This window comes from Pristis pectinata, chromosome 3 (genome assembly GCF_009764475.1).
Source record: "Pristis pectinata isolate sPriPec2 chromosome 3, sPriPec2.1.pri, whole genome shotgun sequence".
In the NCBI taxonomy this organism is placed as follows: domain Eukaryota; kingdom Metazoa; phylum Chordata; class Chondrichthyes; order Rhinopristiformes; family Pristidae; genus Pristis; species Pristis pectinata.
In genome coordinates this window covers 90,682,950-90,700,926 of record NC_067407.1, presented here as the reverse complement: position 1 = coordinate 90,700,926, position 17,977 = coordinate 90,682,950, and the positions used below count along the sequence as shown (strand labels likewise).

The following is a 17,977-nucleotide window of genomic DNA, read 5'->3' as shown; positions in this document are numbered from 1 at the left end:
AACCCTGATGAAGGGTCTCGGCCTGAAACGTCAACTGCTTACTTCCCTCCATGGATGCTGCCTGACCTGCTGAGTTCCTCCAGCACTTTTTGTGTATTGCTCCAGATTCCAGCATCTGCAGAATTTCTTGTCTCCTCAAACCCTGCCAGAAGACATTCAGCGAGTAAAATTCACTTTCACTGACAACCTGAGGCACAAAAAATGAGATAAAAAAGGTCCTGTAATATAAAAGAATGACATGTTGTTTTATAGCCTCCTTCGTGACCTCTGAGGATACCAAGAATGTGGTCAACTGTTGTAATGTTAGAAATGTGGCAAAGTTACAGCAAGCTACCACAAGTTACAACATGATAAAAGACAAGATAATCTGATCATTCTTCAGCGATATTAGCTATGGGATAACTGTTGGGGAAGGCACAGGACTCAGCTCCCTTGTTTGTTTTCAAAATATTGCCATGCGATTTATTACATCCATCTGAAAGCGAGGACAGGGCCCTCGACTAACATCTCAACTGACAGGCTGCACCTTTGATAGTGCAGTACTTCCTCAGTCTTGCAGTGATGGGTCAGTATAGACATTTAATGAGTGGGTTTGGAGTGGATATTGAACACACAACCTTCTGACTATCATTGCTACCTATATAATTCTGAATATCATTGCAACATTATGTAGCATGGAGTTTACCTGACTTCTACCAGGTATTACTATTTTTTTTCAGACAATCAAATCAGTGAACAATCTGCCATTGTGGTGAGGATACAGGCAGCCCCCAGACTACAGCAGGGTTCTGTTCCTGAGAACTGTTTGTAACCCAAACTGCTTGCAAGTCTGAAAGGAAACAACAACAGTGTGTAGGAGAGGATCACGGAAACAGCTGTGACAGGAAGAGCTTGTGTCACTGACTCAGTGAGTGAGTGAGTCCACTCAACGCTCCCAGCTCTGTATGGCTCGACCCAGCCTTTGATTGGTAAATTGATTTATTATTGTCACAAGTACCGAGGTACAGTGAAAAACTTTGTTTTGCATGCCATCCTTACAGACCATTTCATCACATCAGTACATTGAGGTAGTACAATGGAAAAGCAATAACAGAATGCAGAATAAAGTGTTACAGTTACAAAGAAAGTGCAGTGCAGGCAGACAACAAGGTGCAAGGCCATGCCGAGGTAGATTGTGAGGTCAACAGTCCATCTTATTATACAAGGGGACCATTCAATAGTCTTATAACAGCAGGATAGAAGCTGTCCTTGAGCCTGGCGGTATGTGCCTTCAGGCTTTTGTATCTTCTGCCCGGTGGGAGGGGGGAGATGAAAGAATGTCTGGGTGGGTGGGGTCTTTGATTATGCTGGCTGCATAATCAAAGATAGACAAAGTTAGTGGAGGGGAGGCTGGTTTTCATGATGTGCTGAGCCGTGTCCATAACTCTCTGCAGTTTCTTGTAGTCTTGAGCCATACCAAGCCGTGGTGCATCCAGATAGGATGCTTTCTATGGTGCATCTATAAAAATTAGTGAGGGTCATTGGGTACATGTTGAATTTCAATAGCCTCCTGAGGAAGTAGAGGCGCTGGTGCACTTTCTTGGTCATGGCTTCTACATGGTGGGACCAGGACAGGCTATTGGTGATATTCAATCCTAGGAACTTGAAGCTCTCAACCCTCTCAACCTCAGCACCGCTGATGTAAACAGGAGTGTGTGCACCGTCCCCCTTCCTGAAGTCAATGACCAGCTCTTTTGTTTTGCTGACATTGAGGGAAAGGTTGTTGTCATGACACCATGTCACTAGGCTCTCTATCTCCTTCAATTCATTGTTATTTGAGATTCAGCCCAGTATGGTGGTGTCATCTGCAAACTTGTAGATGGCGTTAGAGCAGAATCTGGCTAGGCAGTTGTGAGTGTATAGGTAGCAGAGTAGGGGGCTGAGGATTCAGCCTTGCGGGGCACTAGTGTTGAGTTTAATCGTCGCAGAGGTGCTGCCTATCCTTACTGATTGCAGTCTGTTGGTCAGGAAGTCAAGGATCCAGTTGTAAAGAGAGGTGTTGAGACCCAGGTCTAGGAGTTTGGAGATGAGTTTGCTTGGGATTATAGTATTGAAGCAGAGCTGTAGTCAATAAATAGGAGTCTGACATAGGTGCCTTTACTATTCAGATGCTCCAGGAATGAGTGTAGGGCCAGGGAGATGGTGTCCGCAGTGGACCTGTTCTGACGGTAGGTGAATTGCAGTGGGTCGAGGATGTTTGGGAGGGTGGAGTTGATGTGTGCCATTGTTGCGGCTTGTTAGGTGAGGCGGATGGGGGTTGGGAGAGGAGTCACGCGGAAATGCCCTGTTCCGTCCCCACCCAGCATAAGTTGACTGCAGCCTCGCAGCAGCCAGCAAATCTATCCTGCCAGTCTCCCAAATGACCGTTCATATTTCTAGCCTGTCCATAAGTGGGATATTCACAACCTGAGAAGGACCTGTACTAATGGTGATATGCTAATAGATAAAATATTCTCACTGGCTTTGTACAAATCCCATTAATGATTGTTAAACATGCAATACACTTTGTGTTTTACATTCTGCATCAAAAGTCTTAACACTGAATGCATTGTGAAACAACAGTGTACAGTGTTTTTGAGTAACGTAATACAAAAAAAATTGCCGTGTCACATTAATTTCTTGAAACATTACATTATAGTACCATGAGATCTTCATGTCATGCTGCCACAGAATTAGCCCTTTAATCTGCAAACTTCTCTCATCTGCTGATAGCATGTGATTTTACCATAAATGAGCAATGGGTCATCAAAGGTTTTAAAAATAGAAATGATGATCTTGTTTGTGTATTGTATAATATCAGCAGATGGATACCAGTATGGTAAAAACCTAGAAAAAAGATTGAGATGAGATCTGTGTGGATCTTTAAGTCTCTATATTGGAGTGCATCTTGTCACTGACAGATAGTTCCTTGAGAACAATCAGCAGTGCATGGATCAGCTCATTCCTGACATCTATGCCTGTACAATGCAACAAAGAGGTTTGGATAACTCTGGAGCTCAGATGCTGGCACTCCGCCCTTAGACTTATCGCTGATTCCAGGAGTGGTTCCAGGTCGAAATGACCTTTGAGGCCAGACATATTTGGTATCAAGCCCTGCAGCTTTACGCCAGGCATGGCAGATGTAACCAACACAGCCTCATTCACTTGAATGGGGCTGTTGACCTGGATGAGCCTTTTCTTTATTTTAAATAATATTCATATTTTAATGAATTTATGTGATATAAATGTGTTTCAAATAAATGTATTTTTCCTTACTTTTAAGATTATTTAAATCTATTACAACTGATTATTTAGAAACAGTTGAAAAGGCAGGGTGGTCCAGGAGGCAGGGTCTCAAGTTCTGTCACCTGAGGCTTAGTCATCACTCAGAGGTCATGCTGGGTGAACTCATGTTGCAGGCCATGTCGAGTATGAGCTGGCCCAATGTCTTTTTCTAAGGAGAACATGTGAAAGGAAGGCAGTTCAGAAATGAATAAGACAAGAGATAATAAGTGTTTGAAATAAACAATGACGCTCTGCAATATTGGTACTGATAATATGGGTACTGAAGCGAGATGCTCAGGATCTTGGTTCTATGGAGGACCATACAGCTTAGGAAGTGGTCAAGGTGGGTACAAATGCAACATTTAAAAGGTATTTGGATAGGTACATAGAGGGGAGGGGCTTGGAGGGTTTTGGACCAAATATGGGCAACGGAGACTCGCAGGGAGGATGCTGTGGTCAGCATGGACCAATTGGGCAAAAGGGCCTGTTTCCATGCCGTATTACTCTATGACTTTATAACTGTATGAAACATACTGTGAAAAAGATACCCAAGTAAAGAAGAGTATTTGAAAGTCTCACCAAATGATCCAAAAGTTCAGTCCCCAAGCCCAGATCTTACAGTGCTCATTTGAAACCTCGTTCCTTTGGACTCTTTAGCCATAAACCAAGAACCATAAGAAAATACAAGATGAACATCAATGGCCAGGACACCAGGGGCAACAACATTGCTCTTTGTTGAAGAAATGGCATTCAACCTTAGATAAGAACTATCAGATATATTGAAGAATCATGGAGATATCAAGAATGAGGACCTGAAGGAACAAAGTATTAGCCAAAAATATAAAATGAGGGAACTTGGTGAGCTTCAAAGCTGATAAATCTCAGGGACATAATGATTTATATCCAAGAGGTGGCTTTCAAGATATTGTATGTTTTGTTTAACATCCAAAGTTCCACAGATTCTGAAATTGTTTCTGTGGATTGAAAGGCGGCAAATGTGACCCCCTACTCCCCTAACTCCCAACTATTTAAGAAAGAAGGAAAAGAGAAAGAGGGAAAAACTTAACTAGTTGGAATTGTGAGTCTGGAAGAGAATATAAAAAGACTTCAAGGTGATGTGGACAAGTTGAGTGAATGGATAAGTATATGACAGATGGAATAAAATGTGAAAAAATGAGGTTATTTACATAGGTCCACACAACAGAAAAGTGGAGTATTTAGTAAATGGTGAGAGAATAGGTTGTGTTGATGTTCAAAGGGTCTTAGGTGTGCTTGTACACAAGATATTGAAAGCTTACATGCAGGTGCAGCAAGGGATTATTGCAATGGTATAATGCCTTGATGAGCCTGCACTTGGAGTACTGTGCACAGTTCTGGTCTCCTCACCTCAGAAAGGTTGTACTTGCCATAGTGGAATACAGCTAAGATTCACCAGACTGGATCCAGGAATGGCAAGTTTGCTGAATAATGAGAGATTGAGTAGACTGGGACTATATTCTCTAGAGTTTAGAAGAATAAGAGATCTTATCAAAGCATACAAAGTTCTTAAGGTATGTGACAGGCTAAATGAAGACAAGATCTTCTCCCTAGCTGAGGAGTCTAGGACTAGGGGGCACAGTTGCAGAACAAGGCGTATGCCATTTAGGACTGAAATGAGGAGAGATTTCTTCATTTAGAGAGTGGTGAACCTCTGGAATTCTCTACGTTTTTATGCTCCAGGGACAGACATGGCCTTGGTTTAACATCTCAAATAAAAGGCAGTATCCCTGGAGTAATGCGTTGAGGAGTCTAGGACTAGGGGGCACAGTTGCAGAACAAGGCGTATGCCATTTAGGACTGAAATGAGGAGAGATTTCTTCATTTAGAGAGTAGTGAACCTCTGGAATTCTCTAAGTTTTTATGCTCCAGGGACAGACATGGCCTTGGTTTAACATCTCAAATAAAAGGCAGTATCCCTGGAGTAATGCGTTGAAGTGTAATCCAGAATCATTGTGCGCTGGGGAGACTGAGAGAAGCTGCAAGAAAAGAACACACAAGAACACAAGAAAATAGGAGCAGAAGTAGGCCACCAGCCCCCTCAAGCCTGCCCTGCCATTTGATATCATCATGGCTGATCTATGCTGGCCTCAACTCCTCTTCTGTATCAGTTCCTCGATCTTTCAAATATTTATCTGTCCCAATATTAACTATATCTAATAATCTGGCCTCCACCACTATCAAGGACAGAGAGATTCATACCCTCTGAGAGGGGCATAGCATTGATGAGCCTTTCAGCAACAAGTTGAGGCAGCAGTAAATTCAAGAGTGGGACTTGAACCCACCACATTCGAACTTAGATGCTATTCCACTATTGGCTCAGCCATGGCTTATTGTGAGGAACACACTTGCTCTGGATTTCAGTGAAAAGAAGTTGGAAACTCCCAACAAGCAGAATTTATGTTTATATATCACTTCTAACACAGCAGAATATTCCAAGGGGAATCTGCAAGAATATTCATAGACTCATGCAGCACGGAAACAAGCCCTTTGTCCCTTTAAGTGCATGCTGACCATCAAACCCCTATTTACACTAATCCCTTTTTATTCTCCTCACATTCCCATCAACTCCCCCAGATTCTATCACACACCTACACGGTAGGGGCAATTTACAGTAGTCAATTAACCTACCAACCTGCACATCTTTGAGTTGTGGGAAGAAACTGGAGCATCAGAGGAAACTCACTTGGTCACATGGAGAATGTATGAACACCACACAACAGCACCAGAGGTCAGGATTGAACCCAGGTCATTGGAGCTGTGAGACAGCAGCTCTACCAATTACACCATTGGGTTGCCCAAACAAATTCTCAAACAAAATTTTACACTGAGCCACTAAAGAAATTTTTAGTCAAGTGAACAAAATATATGGGTAATAGGTAGTTTTAAAGAACATCTTAAAGGAAGGGACTGAGGTAGAAAAGGGGAGGAAATTCTAGACCTTAGGTTCTTGGCAGCTGAAGGCATAGCTGCCAATGGTAAAGTTGCAAGAGCAAAATTAGATGTTCCAACGACATCCCTAATTTCTTTGCCCAACAGAATTCCTCTAATCTCAGATTTTGAAATAAAAATTGAACTAGAATCAATTGTCATGTGCAATTCCAAAGATCTAACATCCTACTAATATGGAAACTCTCTTAAGTGGCTTGGCCTCAATTTTTAGGCTATATCCCCTTATCTTAGATTTCCCAAACAACAGAAATGGTTCCTAACTAACAGTTACCCATAATAATGAAAAACTTCAATAAATCTCCCTTAATCTTTTAAACTGTGGTAACAGAGAATTGCTTAGAAATGTACCCTTGGTCCAATAATAAACAGCTTTCACAGTTACTTCGGAATTATGCTCTGCCTCCAGAGTTCATTCCATTGAAGTCAATGGAGTGAACTTTGCAGGCAGAGTACAATGAACTGATGCAACCAGCTAGGGCCACTGCCTGCGGATATAACTCTAGAAAATGGAAATTTATGATAATGTATTTAACATATTATTTCACTTAGACTGCAGTTGCTAAATGCTTACCTCCGATATTTCCTTCTGGCAAGGTTTGATCCTAGTCAGTTCCTGTTTTTGTAAGGTTGTCCTGCAGTGGTCATTGCTTCTGCCAGAATTAGTGACAACAGATAATTCTTGGATGCATGGCTGGCAGGTACTATTGAGAAGCTTTCCTCGACTACTTAGGAGTCTAGGGCTTATGTTTCTTTTGCTCAAATTGACACTGTTGTTTTCTCTTGGAATTCCAAAATCCTTCAAGACTTTTCTGTAATAAAATGAGAGCTGTTTTAACTTAAACTAATTTCAATATAAATAACAAAGTATTTATGTTAGCATGTTTTCAGTTTATAAAGGTATTGTGGTCCAGGTAACTAAATATCAAATTACTACTTTCTTTGCAGTACTCCATTTGCTAATTATTGCTTTATATTTGTTATATTGCAAATACCAAAGCATTGGTCTGAAATCAATAAATCCTCTAACACTATGGTCATTCACTGTTATACTACAGGCCTTGCTCCACTCCATGACAGAAACTTCCCTGCCACAAGAAGTTCTGCTCATTTTGTTGACATGCACTTTCAGAGTACTATACTCAATTGTTTTTAATATTGTAACAGAGGGTTGCTTTGAGATTCAATCTTGGTCTAGAATCATAATGTATAGGCACTATGCAAATGTTAGTGCATTATACTCTGCCTCCAAAATTATTTTCATTGAAATCAATGGAATGAATTTCAGAGGCAAGGTACAACACACTGATACAATCAAATAACACTGCTGACTGGGAACAAATTTCTGGTCAGACTTAGTTTCCCCTGATGAGAAAGAAGTTTAGGTAGTTCAATAGATGTTGGAGTTACAAAACACTTGACACGAAGCCAGTGATGAAGACAGACCTGCTGCAGACAGACTCATGGGTCTTGGATTATTCTGCTTGTTGAAATTCCAAATTGTATAGCCAGTTTTCAATCAGCTTCTGAAATATGTCCCTCAATAAATTCACAGTTTTTGTAGGTTTTAATTATAACTGGAATTAGTTGGGTAACTGAATCATGTGTTTTTTTTAAATTCATTTTCAAGATCTGGGCATCACTGAAGAGACCAACATTAACTATCATTCCCTAATTGCCCTTTTGCCCTCGAGAAGGTGGTGATGAGCTGCCTTCTTGAACTGCTGTAATCCTTCTGCTGAAGATACTTCCTCAGTGTTGTTGAGGAGGAAATTCCAGTATTTAGACCAAATGGCACTGGAATTAGTGATGTCATGCAGCATGGAAACAGGCTATTCAGTCCACCACATCCATGTTGACCAGTGGGCACCCATCTATATTAATCCCATCTTCCAGCACTTGTCCTATAGACTTCTATGTCTAGGCAATTCAAGTGCTCGTGCAGACACTTCCTAAATGCTATCAGCAAATCTGCTCCCACCATTTTCTCAGGCAGTGTATTCCAGGTACTCACGACTCTCTGGGTGAAAATAGTCCCTGTCAGATCCCCTCTAAATCTCTTACCCCTTATCATACATTTATGTCCTCTAATATGGGGAAAGTTTTCCTGCAGACTACTCTATCAAAACCCCTGGTAATTTTATATACCGCAATTACAGTATGTCCCCTCTTAACCTCCTCCTCTCCAGCGAGGACAGACTTAGGCTCTCCAGTCTCTTCTCATAACTAAAACACTTCATCCGAGGCAACGTCCTGGTGAATCTCCTCTGCACCCTCTGGAGCGTTATCACATCCTTTCTCTAGTATGGCGACCAGAACTGCACACAGAAATCCAGCTGAAGTCTACCAATTCTGACCAATGTTTTATAAAGTTGGAGTATAAACTCCCTGTTTATGAATTCAAAAACAGCCAACATCCCATATGCCTTATTAACTATGTTATCTACCTACACTGCCACCTTCAAGAACCTTTAGACCTGTACACCAAGGTTCCTCTGTTCATCAATACTCCACAGGACACTCCATTGGGTATGTCCTAGCTTTACTAGTAATCCCAAAACATCACCTCACCTTTATCAGGATTAAACTCCATCTGCCATTACTCAGCCCATTTTAACAAGTTATCATCAATATCACCTCGTAGCCTACAACTACCCTCCACACTTTCAACAACTTCACTAATCTTGTATTTCCAGGTGTGTGATTTAGAGATGAACCTGCTGATGGTGTTATTCCCATGTACCTACTGCCCTTGTCCTTCTTGGGAAAATTTACAAATTTGGTAGGTGCTGTTGAAGTATCTTAGATACATTTAATTTTGTAAATGGTTCACACTGCAGCCACGGTCAATAGCTAATGTAGGGAATGAATGTTCAGAGCAATAGACGGTGTGCCAATCAAACAAGATGTTTTGTTCTGTGTCAACTATTTCAAACAATATTTTACTTTTTTTAAATAGATCCTTTGTTCACCAGATGATTGGGCAGTTTGCAGCTTTGAATCAATGAATTTGAATTCAGAGGTCATGGCTTCAAGTCCTACTACAGAGAATTAATCTACCCTAGCAATCCAGTAGAGAGCTGAGGAAATGCTAACCAATTAAAGGTGGAGCCTCACAGATGAGGTATTAAACCATGGCACTGCCTCCTTTCAAGTGGCCAAAAAGATCCCACGGCACAATTTTAATGATCCCTGGCATCCTTGCCAACTTCTTCTTAGGCGGTCCCTTGGGGTTGAGGATGACTGCTTCCACTCCGGTTTTGTGGGTGCTGAGATGGCCGGTGAGGCCAACGAGCTTCCTGAAGACATTTTCCAGTGTCTTCTTGTGGACCTTTCTTGTTGGTGGGAGGTTATACAGCAGGTCATGGTTGGAATAAGACCTTTGCATTGTTAAGTGTGAGGCCTATTCTCTCGTTCTCGTTTGCCAACATTTATTCTTTAACCATCATCATTTGAAGCAATTCAAAAGCAAAATATTGCAGATAGTGGAAATCTGAAATAAAAAAACCAGAAATACTAGAAATACTCAGCAAAACAGAGTTAACTTGTCAGATCCAGTGATCTGAAATGTTCATTCTGTTTCTCTCACCACATTTGTTGCCTGATTGGCAGTGGTTTTGGTACTTTCTGTTTTTATTTAATTAAGCAGCAAGATCGTTTGGTCATTAATCTCATTTCTCTCTGCGTGCAGATTGGTGGCCTGTTTTCCAAATCAACATGAAACCATCTTTCAAAAGACAAATTATTTAATCAGCCTTTTTAAAACTTATGTGGTTCTCCAGGTCGTAAAAGGTGATAAAAATACAAGACTTTTCCCGATCTCTCAGTCTATTTTCCTTGAGTCATAAACTAGGCGAAAATAATTCCATGTGGGCTGATACAATCAAGGCTGGCATTTATTTTGCTCACGTAATATGGCTGCAGCTGTGCTATTCATGTAAATGAAGGAGAATGAAGGAGGCACCAGCTGGCCTCCCCCCTTACAAAGTATAGGAGAGCTCACAACCGTCATTCAAAGGTACATTAAGCATTTTCCATTTTCAGTAAACTCATTTGTCATTCTAATGAACACTCAGAAGCAACTTTCCATAGCTTATTTCTTCAGTGTGATAAATGGTGCTGCCAACTCACCGTTTCAAAAACTGACAAGGATTGAATTTCAAAAATACTCTCATAGGATACAGCCCATGGATTTAATGTAGCCCACTAGTCAAGAGAAAATCAAATCCAGTAATAGATTGTAAAAGGATAGTAAGAAAGACTTAGTAAGGTTGATGGAGACAAGACACTTTCACATTTTTAGGAGAGCTTAAAACTATGGAGTTATAAAGCAAAGAAATAGCCCACTAAGTCCACACCAACCATCAAGCACCCATTTACGCTCATCCTATTTTCCCACATTGCCATCAACTCCCCCAGATTCTACCACTCATCTACACTTAAAGGCAAATTAAGTGGTCAATTAAACACCAACTTGCATCTTTAACATGTGGGAGGAAACCAGAGCAACCAGAGGAAACCCAGAAGGTCACAGGGAGAAACTCCATACGAACAGCACCAGAGATCAGGGTCAAACCTAGGTTGCTGGATCTATGAAGCAGTAGCTTTACTTGCCATGCCACCATGCCACCCTTAACTATGGACAATAAACTTAGGTGAGTAAGCAATAAATCTATTCGGGAATTCAGGAGAAACTGTTCTACCTAGAGAGTGGTAAAAATATGATATGAATCACCATGTGGAGTAGCTGAGGTGAATAATGTGTAGATTTGAAGGGAAGCTGGATAATCTCAAGAGAAAACACACTGAAGGTAACGTTAAGAGATGTAGCGCCATCTGGCGCCATCTTAAACACAACAATAATAAGCATCAACCTTTTCCAGATCAGCGGATGTTGGTTGCCAAGATGGAAGATAATCATGCTGCAGGCTTGGGGACAGGTCAGAAATAGTTTTATAACACGACTTTCTAAGAATGGTCAGGAGATGCTGCCAAGGTTACCACATTGCAGTCACGCGAGAGGCCCAGAAATACTCTTATAACTTCACCAAGGACCCACAGAAGGTGACAAATAGTACGTCATTTAATGAAAGAAGTTATTGGAGATGGCATAACACAACACATAATAGGAGCAGGCATAGGCCATAAGCCCCCTCAAAGCTTTCCTGTTATTCAGCGAGATCATGGTTGATCTGATCTTTGGTGTCAACTCCATTTGCCCTACTACCCTTGATTCCCTTGTGGAGATTATGCTGAAAGGGTGAGATGAAGGGATGGGAAGAATTTGTATGGAGAGTAAACAGAAATAGGAATAAAGAGCCAAGTGGCCTGTTTCTGTGCTCTAATTTTTTTGTATGTGAATCCATGAACAACACGATTGAAAAGGTTGTGAATTGATACCGGTACTGTGAATGCTTATCCAAATGAGAGCAGATCCAGGCTAAGTGTCAGGAATTGGCATTAGCAAAGCAGCTGAATGGCCTATTACTGCCTCAATTTCTTACACAAGTTCTTATGTTCTTAATTTATTCTGACACTCCATCATTATTGTCCATCCCACGTGCAGCAGTGAGGGCTGACCTGTTGTGAGGGCAAACAAAGACAGTGAAGGACATAAGTGAAGCCTGAAGCCTAAGGGTAGATCAACCTACCCAAGTGCAGTAAAGGGAGCAGATCCATGGGAACCTGTGTTTGTGCCGGAGGTTTGAAATAAAATAAAGTGTAACATTAGAGGTCAGCAGGAAGCTGATTGATGAGTATCAGAATTCGTATATTTTGGCTTTTAAAGTTAGGACTGTGGGTTAATTTAAGAAATTGGGAAAAGAGAACAGTTAAGATTATTTGGACTTTTAATAATAAGGTATTAAATAAAGATTATAATATTTATTTAATTAAACAAACCAGCAAAGCAGCCTGTGGTAAGAAAGTGTTCATCTGCGTGGCTGGGTTTTTAAATTATTATTCAAGTAACTAGAGGCATTGCAGGGCTCCTCACTCTCATCCTGTGCCCCTGTGGGATATCCAGGATGCTTTGTGTAAAAAGTGTCACTTACTGGAAAAATACAAGATCCAGATTTTGAGCCTTCAACTGCAACTGGTGTCATTGCAGTGCATCTGCAAAGGTTACTGTTACTTACATTTCAAGTTACAGCAGGTTATCAATCTACATCTTAAATGTCTGTAGGCAGAGAGGGATTGGGTGATTAGGCTAATCAGCAAAGTACTGCAAGAACCGTCGAGTGCTTCACATCTTCTTTAGGTTTTCACCTCTGATTACAGGAAAAATTGATGGCTGCAAAGGAGAATACAGGCCGATCCTAATGATTGACAGTACTGGTGACTGAGCTGAAGAAGATGTGGATAAAAAGGACAGGAGAGCTACATAATAGAGGTTACAACATGTTTAGTGGGGCAGGTAGATACTTCTGTAGCCACTGACATGATGTTCTGTTGACTCCCAGGTGCCAGGGTCAAAGACGTCACTAAACATTTGCTGAATCCTCTGAGGGTGAGGTGTAAATTGCCACACATCACTACCAATGACGTGTGTAAAAAGAAGTATTTTGGACTTCTTGTACACAAATCACTGAAAGCAGCAGGATAGGGAGATAAGTATTTAAGAAAGTAAAGGGCATACTTGACTTTACTGGCTGAGGCATGGAATACAAGAAGTGGGAGCTCATGCAAGAACTGTATATAACAGTAGCTCGGCCACAGCCAGAATATTGTTTTATGTTGTGATCACCACACAATGTGATAGCACTAGGTAGGGTGTAGAAAACACTTAAAAGGATGACGCCAAGGCTGAACAATATCAATTAGATGAAAAGAGTGGACAGACAATGGTTGTTTGAGGATGGAAGAGGTGTTTAATTGAGGTGTATGGAGTTAACTGAGATCTAAGTGGGTGAATTCCCCTTAGCAGAAAGATCACTTTCTGCTCGCTTTCTCCAAGGTCCCATTACGAGGACATCATATCAAGGTAGAATATCCAACAGCTCAGATCAATTTCCCTTAGCAGAAAGATCAATAACTTGAAGATATACAAGTGGATTAGAGTATATCTGAGGAAAATTATTTTACCTAGAGATTAATAAGGGTCCAAAATAGTAAGAGTCTAAAACATACTGCCTGAAAGGATGGTGGAGACAGAAACTCTCATCATGTTTCAGAAGGACCTACTTAAACTTTTGAAGATCCATAACCTAAAAGGCAATGGATTGAGAACTGGGTGTTGGGGTTAACCTAAATAGCTCCATTTTGGCAAGCATGGACATCATGAACTTTCTATGCCATCAATTTCTGTGTCTATGATAACCCAAATCACAATAGCACATGAATATTGGGGCTATTGTACAAATGAAATTTTGAGCGTGACAGACAATGTAAACCCAGTTCATGGATATGCAAGACATTTATTTACATAGGTTAAATATCCACAATAATCATTTTAAACCTCTACTTACTTAAGAAGTGTAAACAAATGAAAACAATCTGCTTCAGAATAAGGCAGTAGGCTTTAAATAGACTACTTAAAACCATGCAACACCTTTCCATGTTCAATTTATCATTTTCTCTAATTTTATAAACCTGCACCTGTTGCTCACTTCAGTCAATAAAAATTACTCCTATGTTTGTATTCAGAGTTCTAATGTCGTTATTAAAGCATGAGTCGTTGTCATGCTTGTTGAAGCTAGTCTAATGGCAAACAACAAGCTGTTTCAATCTTGTACTATAGAACCCCACAAATTGTCAGGTCAGCCTTTAACTCTTTGTTCAACACATGCTGGATTCATACGTGGTTAGTGAACTCCTAGCTCACACAAAAACACACAATTAAAATGCAAACTCCTCAATATCTCTACATATTTAGATATCACCTTTGAGAAGACAATGGTTTTCCACAGGTCTGATTCTTTATAGTACTCTGTACTCCTCTACATCTCCTGTATTTTAGTAAAAAATACACTATATGTAACAATTCTATCTGGATTTCAAGGGATAATAAATCCAATTAGGGAATATCAATCTCACTGGCAATAAGTGCAACCCATTAATTTCTTTGTGCTCGTGTGATGCAAAGAAGTCACATCATTCAGCATCTCCATTCAGTTGCACCAAATCTCCCGGATAACTTAGGTAGCAGGTGAAGCGGCATATGCTCTGGCACAATTGTTCTTAAATCATGGTGAGTATCTTGGACCCAGAAAATAAGATTTGCAGCCTCTGTAAAGCTTTCAGACTTAATTCGGGAATTAGAGAATGGGGTGGCTGAACAAATTCATTAGATCAACCTCACTGCATTTACTCCACCGAGACTATTGCATCACTTTCTGCTAGAATCACAACTTGCACAGCCTTTCTGTTCATGTCCAGCCCAAGAAGCTCCCACCTATTCTGCCATCTTTTTAAGCAGATGGCCAAAATCCAGCAGGAGCCATCCAATGGGAGAAGAAGACACAAAGGAAGTGGACACAGTGAACCAGAGTCCATTGCGAGCAATGGTTCAAGGAGGAGAATGGACAGCAGGCCACGCCAACATTCTGATTTTGTCTCTTCAACCTCATCCTCAGCCCCCATTCTGAATTTAACACCCATGATGATAGTCCTGATGAAAGGTCAACAACCTGAAATGCTAACTTTTATTTTCTTTCTGTAAATGCTGCCTGACTTGCAGAATATTTCTAGTGGTTTCTTTTTTTTTTATTTTACACCTATGGAAGTGCTCGCTTTCTCCAGGGTCCCATTCCAAGGACATCCATTCAAGGTAGAATGTCCAACAGCTCAAATCTGCATCTCTGCTCTCCATTGTGCTGCTCAATGGAGCACATTGTACAGCATGGCCATCTGAAAGTAACAGCACTGTCAAACCTTGTTTCAAGATCAAGGGTAACAACATTTTACATTGATTAAGAATTACCTGTAAAAGCCAACAGGCTGCATTGTTGTTCAACACACTCCACCGGCTCCAAAAGCTAATGAAATTTCTCTCAGTTCATGCTAATGTGTCCATTAACATTAATGTGCGGCAGTTTTCTGCATTAGCATTCATGGACTGGACCACATCAATAAACTTCAGTACACAAATCTGGTATTAATTATTTTTTTCTTATTAAGCATAGTTAAAAATGCACCACATAATTTGCTCAGGCCACTCTAAGGAAACGTCCATTGAGTGGAAAGAGTTGGCAAAGCTTTACCTTAGAACAAAGTGGGAGACACTGAGAAAATGAAACAACATCTGTTTCAAGTCAGCGAAGCCACAGAGATAGTTAGCTGGTTGCATTTTGCTGGGTGTGTTGGAAGATGAAGAGAGGGAGGAGGAGGAAGATGGGAAGTAGTAGTAGTAGTAGTAAAGATCCAAGGAGATTCAACACTATTGTAGATAAACCACCTGTATCCATCACCACATACAACAGCATACCTGCTGCTGTTGAAAGTGCTTGCACAACCTTCCATTCAGCAAGCTTATACTTCAACAAGTCACCAATGAGCTGTTACCCATGATATACTAAGGAGAGTTAAGTATAAAGCAGACTATACTTACATCAGGATCCACTCCATTGTGCATGAAGAGAAATTTTTCCTCAGGCAGTACCCACAAAGCCCATAAATCTGATGGAAGTCTAAAGAAAGGCCATCAGCCTGAAATGTTAATTCTGTTTTGCTTCTCCACAGTTCCAGAAACAGATGGTTATTCTGTTTTAAAATAAACTCTCATTGTGGGAATCATCTTGTAATGGTGATGCTCCTCCAGACTTTGAAAATATTCAGTGTCTAGGTAACCCTTAGCACCTAAGTAACAGCTCTGTTGGGATTTGTGTGCCACTGCTACTAATGCTTTTCCAAGGCAGTTCTGATCTTCTCTTTGGCTTCTATGCCAGCTCTCAGAGTACGTCCATCAACTCATTTCCCCAATTTATTCTCCTGCAATTTATTCTTCTTATATACCCACCAAATCCTCCCGATTCTTCATCCACCTACTTTCACAAGGGGTAATTTACAACAGCCAATTAATCTACCACCCAACATAACTTTGGGGTGCCCTCTTTAAGGATTCATCATCATTCAAAAGGTACTGATATGTCTTGCTTTGCTCCTCTAGATGGACAAACAATTGGAAGAAATTAAAGAAGATGAGTAACCACAACAACTGGTAAAAGCATTAACTGGGTCTGTTACAAGGCAACAAATGAGAGATATGCTCCTAGGGGGATGCATAAAGCTTAAAGCAACAATTTAAGTGTAGATTGCACTGCCCAGACTGGCTGTTGCTGATTGCTTTGGAGATTGTAACTTTCCTCTGCAGCACTGTCCCTCAGAAAGTGCTGCAAATGAACACGATCAACACTTAGAAGACACAAGAGACTACAGGTGCTGAGATCTGGAGCAAAAAACAAACTGCTGGAGAAACTCAGTAAGTTGGGCAGCATCTGTCGAGGCAAAGGTATAGTCGATGTTTCGGGTCATGACTCCACATCGGGTCTGTCAACACTTACCTACAGGAAAAAGTAATAAGAGGTGAGTGACTCCTCATTAGCCAACATTCACTTGCTCCACCATCTTGCCCAATTGCTGCTTTGATACCCCCAGAATCTGGAAGAAAAGTCCTCCAAGGTCTCAACAAAAATGTAAAGAATTAGTACATGGAATCCAGTTGTGAGATCCATGCTCCAATGTTGCATTTACTTCCAGGTTAAGAGCAGAGTGCTAGTGCACTTGGTCCAGCATCTCGTAGAACTCCTATTATAGAACTCCCAGCATATTAACAAAATATACTTCAAAACTGAAAGATTTTAAAAGAATTAAAAACTTCCTTTCACACCTTCAAAGAAAATACCCTTAAACACTTTGCTACCAATGAAACACTTTTTGAAGTCCAATAGCTGTCATAGTGTAGAAAGCACAGCAGTCAATTTGCAAACAGCTAGGTCCCACAGATAACAATACAATAGTAACCATATCAGTTTTCCTGCTGTGTTGACTGGAGGATAAAATTATCTTGGACAACAGGTTTTATCACCACCACTCTTCAAAATAGTGTCATGTGATAATTTATATCCATCTTGAGAGACAGATGGATGTAAATGGCAGGGATCTTGACAGTGGCAGGGATCTTGCTTAAAATCTCTTCCAAAAAGTGACACATTTACAATGCCCTTCTTCAGTGGCAAATCAGCCTGGATTTCATACCCTGGCAGTGGGATTCAAATCCCTCTGTAGTGGGATTGGAACCCCAAACTTCGGATTCAGAAGTAAGGGAGGCACCTTCTGAGTAGTTCAGGTTATAATTATGCAAAGGAGTGAGTTTACACACTGCATTGCTCCTCTGAAAACTGGAGAACAACCAGCAAACCTGGAACCTAATTTTGTTGGCCAGGCAGTGTTAGCAATGGAGTTTTGAAATTTTCAATCTTGTGTGTTATCCTCAGAGTCTAAACTAGTCTTCCATTCTTGCTTAAATGCATAAAGCTGAGCTGAATTACCCAAAGTCTTTTCAAAGCAGTTTCTTTACCAAAATAGAGTAAAGCTGCATAGCATTTTAGAGTAATGCTTTTATCTTTCAACTAAAGGTACTATAATTGTTTGGAATATGACAGATGTAAATTTGTCCTCATTCAACACAACATTTCTTCTTTGGAACACTGTGCAAGATCAAAGACTACTGTTGCAGGTTTCAAAGGACAGT

General features: G+C 40.7%; 1 protein-coding gene across 1 annotated transcript in view; it reads right to left on the bottom strand.

Annotated features, from left to right (window-relative positions):
- Positions 1-17,977, bottom strand: part of LOC127567989 (uncharacterized) — a 165,739-nt gene that overhangs the window by 76,678 nt on the left and 71,084 nt on the right. Inside the window, exon 6 of the mRNA XM_052011233.1 lies at positions 6,863-7,100. Coding sequence (XP_051867193.1) covers positions 6,863-7,100 — 238 coding nt within the window. The remainder of the gene's footprint in view (positions 1-6,862; positions 7,101-17,977) is intronic.